Below are 6,217 nucleotides of genomic sequence, written 5' to 3'. Positions count from 1 at the left end.
ATGATGTTTCTGTACAGTGTGCTTTAGTGTGTAAAGGGACACACTGGTGTTGCGTGCTCAACAAAACAGAAAATCTTTTCTTGAAATGATTAGAAAGCAAATACTATTTTATAGATCTGGTGTCCTGGCATTGTGGGGAGAATGCTAGTGTATCTGGTGCTTTCATTAGAAACAAAGTAAACTGTAGGGAGTTTACCAAAATCCTGCCACCTCACCCCTTTTAAAACCAAACTGAGCAAGAGGACCAAATTGCTGTTTTATTCACAATTTGGTCTTCCTGGTGTGGTGGTAGTCCTCTGCTCCCATTGTTTATTTTGCTTTATGTTGGACACCAACAGAGACTAAAACTACACTTTATGGACTTCTAGTTTGGCAATATGCTGGCAAATGGGAAAACAAGCAACATAAACCAAATTTCTGCCACAGTGCTTTTAATATTGAGACAGATGTTTATCTAACAGAGCCAACAGAATGGAACATGAAAGCACCAGCAGCTCAGGGCTGTAAACACAGTTTCCTGATGACACGTCCCCAGGGGGACAGATCATACAGTTTCTATATTATTCAGCTTGTCATTCTACTGGCACAGAACTGATTTTTGCCTCAGAAAATGTCTCTTTCCTGAAACTCCAGCTGTCCTTCATTCATAAAGCAGCGTTTAATAAGGTGGTTGTTTACTAGGAAAACAATGCTAATGTTAATAATGAATCACTAGCAATATAGCATATTCCTTATCGTAGATGGTCTACTTGCTGCCAAATAGCTGGAGGAAAAATGCAATCAAGCATTTAAACATCATAGCTGGATGTTTCCAAACATAAGCGTCCAGATGTTTAGCATTGTAGAGGTAATGTGTTTGATTGCTTGCCTTTTTCATATTTTATCTGGATCTTTTGATGTTCTGTAGAGAGTCATGACTATTCTTCATTTTCAGGATGCTGAGCAGTTTTGTTCGTCATGAATAGCAACAATAATGCTGAAGACTGGCAGAAGCCAAGCCTGGCCAGGATTGCTCCAGATACGGGAGAAGAGGAAGAAATGAGACTCAGACTATGGTTAAATGGGTCCCTCTCCTGGCTAATGTGTATGGAAGCATGTGCCTTTTAAAAGGCATCAGCTGAATCAGTTTTCACGCTTCAGTCAAGGGGCAACTAGGAATTAAGAAGTTGGAAGGGTCAGATCCTCTTGTTTTCCTTGAGACCCAGAGGCTGAATAACCAGGTCCTTCTTTAGGATAGCCACTTCACAGGAAGAAAGCTAACTGTCTTTATGCCAGTGAGGATACAGGCTTCAAAGGAATCTGGTCCAGCTAAACTGTAGTAGAGTTGTTCCCTCCCTTAGACTGATGCCTCATCAGGCAAAATGACAAATCTAAAGTAAACAATATAAAGCACTTTCTCCTTTTAGGATCTCAGAGTACCCAACCCAAATCAATTCATGCTTCCTACTGCAAACTTCTCTGACGTTGAGTTATTGGTACTTATAATTAGAGTCATTGCTGAATGCTCCACTGAATTAAAACCCTGCAAATTAATTATCTCATCAAAGGTAGCTCAGTTTCAGAACTGGATTCATAAATCCTGGTGCTAAAATAGATGCAACTCCCTCCTAAGAGTGAAAGCAAAAATAGTCATTTACTGACATGTCCCTGCAGGAATCAATAACATTACAGATCATGGAGGAGCCAAGAATAGCTGGGGCATATTAATAACTCAGTCTGCTCACTGATTTTATTCAAGATGACTAGTTAAAGAACCCTGCACTGATGATGACTCCATGACATGAGGAACAATGTCATCATTAACATGTGGACCATTTAGCATTTAGAACATTTCACACATAAAGAGAACTTAACACAAGACTATTTCTTGTGCTTTAGACAGATGGTTTAATGTTTCTTTAGCCTTCAGCCTATCAGGCCACCCATGGTTTTCTTCAGCCAAGGGCTTTTTAAAAATAAATGGTGTATAGCAATTTTCTAGCAAGACTGACTGCAGCATATTTCCCTAAATCTTTTTCCTACACTTAACTATCCCTTACAGTGGTTTGCAGTAGACAAACCTCCCTGACACTAATTCCTCACATATAAGTAATTACTGACATAAAAGGAGATGAAGGGGCTGAAATTTCATCATTAATGGTTTCTTTGCTACAGAAGAGCTATTTAGAAATGATTACTTTGGAAAACAGTTCTTCCCTGATTAGACACTGCCTGACTCTGGGGAAGCTGTTCCCCCAGAATCTTTCAATACAGTAAATGATACCCCAACATAGATGGATAACTGTGGGTGGCAAAAGATGCATATAAGCGTTGGTTTAAAAATGGCAGAGAAGAGTAATTGTATCTCTCTCTGAGGAATATGTAAATGTGTTTAGGAAGGGACACAGAGGCTGCAGATTCCCTGCTCCTACCATCCAAGTGGAAAACAAGCACAGTGGAAAAGCAAGGGGGGACGCATTCTTATAAGATCTATAGGGATCTTAATGACCCCCTGCACTGCTCTGGCTCTTGTTCATCTCTCCAGGGTCTTCCGTGAACTTTTTAGGGGAACAACGTGACCCAAGACCCAGAGACTCTGCAGACTGGCCCAGATGGATGCTTATTTGCACATTTTTCTCTATGTAACCTCTTCGATAGGGTTCAGAAGAAGCAAGCTTAGGCCTGGAGCACAGAAAAGCCATCACACAGCAGAGAGGGTTTAGTGATCAGATGTATTTAGAGGGCAAGTGTCTCCTGATTGCCTACTCAGGAGAGCATGAGAGGCTGGAAGTCTGGGCGCAGAGCCTCTGATTGGCTTTTTTCTCTTTGAGGAACAAAGATGTCTTGCTGGAGGCTCAGATTTCCCGCTGACACGTTATGCTGGGCCAGACTGGAATTCTTGCAAGTTCTGTGGCTGCAGCTGGTGTCAGGGTTTTGCACCCAAACTGTCAATTTCCACACCTATGAGAGGAAGCCCACGGCACCGATATCGGTGTTCTGTCTGGCCGTGTCCTGTGTGATTACCAGTTCGAGGTACCACGCCAGTTCTGCCTGATGAAGTTCAATAGCTCACTGTTCGGGGTGTGCAAGGGCGACGGGCAGCTGACTGTTAGGGACGCGGGCTTGGACCACGAGTAGCTGCACGGCCAGGCACCACAGTGTGTGCTGGTCTTCGACGTGGTCAGCTTCTCGCAGGAGCAGTTCCGGCTGGTGCACGTAGAGGTGGAGGTGAGGGACATCAACGACCATGCGCCGCGCTTCCCACGGGCCCAGATCCCCGTGGAGGTGTCCGAGGGCGCAGCCGTGGGCACGCGCATCCCCTTGGAGGTGCCTGTGGACGAGGACGTGGGGGCCAACGGGCTGCAGAGCGTGCGCCTGGCCGAGCCTCACAGCCCCTTCCGCGTGGAACTGCAGACGCGCGCGGACGGCGCCCAGTGCGCGGACCTGGTGCTGCTACAGGAGCTGGACCGCGAGAGCCAGGCCGCCTACAGCCTGGAGCTGGTGGCCCAGGACGGCGGCCGTCCGCCGCGCTCCGCCACGGCCGCCCTCAGCGTGCGAGTGCTGGACGCCAACGACCACAGCCCGGCCTTCCCGCAGGGCGCCGTGGCCGAAGTGGAGCTGGCGGAGGACGCTCCCGTGGGCTCGCTGCTGCTCGACCTGGACGCGGCCGACCCCGACGAGGGCCCCAACGGCGACGTGGTGTTCGCCTTCGGGGCCCGCACCCCGCCCGAGGCGCGCCGCCTCTTCCGCCTGGACCCGCGCTCGGGCCGCCTCACCCTGGCAGGACCGGTGGACTACGAGCGCCAGGACACCTATGAGCTGGACGTGCGGGCCCAGGACCGCGGTCCAGGGCCCCGGGCCTCCACCTGCAAGGTCATCGTGCGCATCCGCGACGTCAATGACAACGCTCCGGACATCACCATCACCCCGCTGGCCGCCCCGGGCGCACCTGCCGCCTCTCCCTTCGCCGCCGCAGCCGCCGCCGCCGCTCTCGGGGGTGCGGACGCGACCTCGCCGACCGGGCCCGGGACACCTGAGGCCGGCGCCGTGTCTCTGGTGCCAGAGGGGGCGGCGCGCGAGAGCCTGGTGGCGCTGGTCAGCACCTCGGACAGAGACTCGGGCGCCAACGGGCAGGTGCGCTGCGCCCTCTACGGGCACGAGCACTTCCGGCTGCAGCCGGCCTACGCGGGCAGCTACCTGGTGGTGACCGCGGCGTCGCTGGACCGCGAGCGCATCGCCGAGTACAACCTGACGCTGGTGGCCGAGGACCGCGGCGCGCCCCCGCTACGCGCGTGAGTGACGAGAACGACAACGCGCCAGTCTTCGCACGGCGGATCTACGAGGTGTCCGTGCGTGAGAACAACCCGCCCGGCGCCTACTTGGCCACGGTGGCCGCCCGGGACCCCGACCCGGGCCGCAACGGCCAGGTCACCTGCCGGCTGCTGGAGGCTGAAGTGGGTCGCGCCCTACGTCTCGGTGGACCCCACCACTGGGGAGCTGAGCGCACGACGGTGCTTTGACGGCGGTGAACTGGCCGAGCTGCCGCTGGGGCCGGAAGCACTCGATGGCGGCTCTCCGTCGCCCGGGCGCCGGGACGTGGTGTGGCAGCATGTGGAGGACCAGAACGACCACGCACCTCGGCTGGTCATACTGCCACTTTTCAGTGGCTCAGCCCAGCTGCCTCTGCCCAGGGCGCGCCCTGGGCTGCATGGTGATCCGACTGCGGACGAAGGCCCCAACGCCGAGCTAACTTACACACTTCTCCGCAGCGACTTCGCCGACGGGTGAGCTGTCTCTTCAGCGCCACCTGTCCCCACAGCTCACCGGCCAGCTGACGGCGGTCGTCGTGGTGCTGGACGGAGGCCCGCCGGCCCTGTCCTGTACCACCGCTTTGCTCCTAGCGCCGACGGACTCGGCGCCACCTGGCGGAAAAGTGGTGCTGGTGCTGGTGCTGTTGCCGCCGCCGCCGCCTCGGTCGCTGCCAAAGGAGGGAGCAGAGGGGGACCCTCCTGGCGGCGCACAGTGCAGGGAGCAGGGCGGCAGCCTGGCTTCCCGGTCGTGTTGTTGGGGGGTTTGGCCAGTGGCTGCGGCCTTCTGCTGGTGGCCATTGCCACCGTGACTTGTTCCAGCCAAGGCGGGGCTAGGACTCGAAGGAAGACGCTTTGTGGGCATAGCCCGAGCTGGTCCCACGCGACAAGTGGCCAGGCTGGCCCAAGTCGCAGAGCGGTGGGGGCTGCCTCCGAGGGCTTCCAGCTGAGGTTCTTCCCGAAGGCACTGCCCCTTTCCTTTTAGGCAGAGGCCCAGGAGGGTGAGGCTGCGGAGATTTCCCAGTCCGGGGATAGTGGGGTGTTCTTGTGCGCCTTGCTTGGGGAGAGGAGCGGGATCCTGCCGGCCCAGGTAGATCACCCTGGCAGTCTTAGTGTCCTCATTAACTTTTAGTAGATTTTCGTGCCGAGAGCGTTATGAAAATTCAGCGCCTGCTCAGGTTTGGGACTTCAAAGGACTAATTTTTCAGGACTTATTTATTTTTTATTTGAGAGGGAAATTTCTTCCCAGATGAAGGCAGAAGGAGGCATGATTGTCATGTGTTCATGGAGGCCCAGGTCTGTTTTGGCTGGTTTTGCCCCTGGTAACTTCCTTGTGGGTCCAGTTGGAACATCTCCATCCCTCAGGGTTTAAATGCTGTCTTCATGAAGCACTCCCCATGAGGGATATTGTGCCTGTTCCGTCAGTTTTGATATCTGAGTGTGAAATATTAACTGCTACTCTCACCCCTCTTTTTAAATAGGATTCAGGCTAGTTCCCTCCATTCCCCATCCCTGTGTGGAGAGGATAAATCTGCGAGTTCAAGGTAATTTCAGAGTATGAATCGTTCTCTCTAAGCAATGTGTTTGATGTTTTGTACATTTTTATGGATAACAAAGTGAGTCTGTCCTTTTCACTTCCAGGACACATTCAAATCCAGATGAATTTAGTGTGAAGATAACAGAAGAGGAGAGAGTGAATTGAATGATACCAGTTCTGACATCAGTAGAGCGCGGGCTTCAAGAAAGCATCTTTTCCAGTGATTACAAAGCGAGAGGGTAAGTTCAGAGCTGCGACTTCGAAGCTCTTCCCCACAAAGTCATCATCATTCTGGATGGCTGACTGAATTTTAAAAAACTAAACAAGTGATCTCAAATGGGCATTCGTAGAGGGGAGTATGCTGAGTGCTGCTGGACAGAGCTAACAGTTTTTT

General features: G+C 52.7%; 1 protein-coding gene across 1 annotated transcript; it reads left to right on the top strand.

Annotated features, from left to right (window-relative positions):
* Positions 1-2,289: 2,289 nt before the first annotated feature.
* Positions 2,290-5,988, top strand: PCDH8 (protocadherin 8). The gene is given in 5 exon segments (XM_064585763.1): positions 2,290-4,264; positions 4,267-4,444; positions 4,446-4,763; positions 5,768-5,830; positions 5,928-5,988. Coding segments are annotated over 5 exon segments (1,851 nt in total). The 5' UTR covers positions 2,290-3,033.
* The last annotated feature ends 229 nt before the right edge of the window (positions 5,989-6,217 follow it).

This window comes from Mirounga angustirostris, unplaced genomic scaffold (assembly GCF_029215605.1).
Source record: "Mirounga angustirostris isolate CCGP_5_RB_7025 unplaced genomic scaffold, mMirAng1.0.hap1 SCAF_3, whole genome shotgun sequence".
Lineage (NCBI taxonomy): Eukaryota > Metazoa > Chordata > Mammalia > Carnivora > Phocidae > Mirounga > Mirounga angustirostris.
Note: the sequence above shows the minus strand (reverse complement) of the source record. Positions and strands in the feature narration are given on the sequence as shown.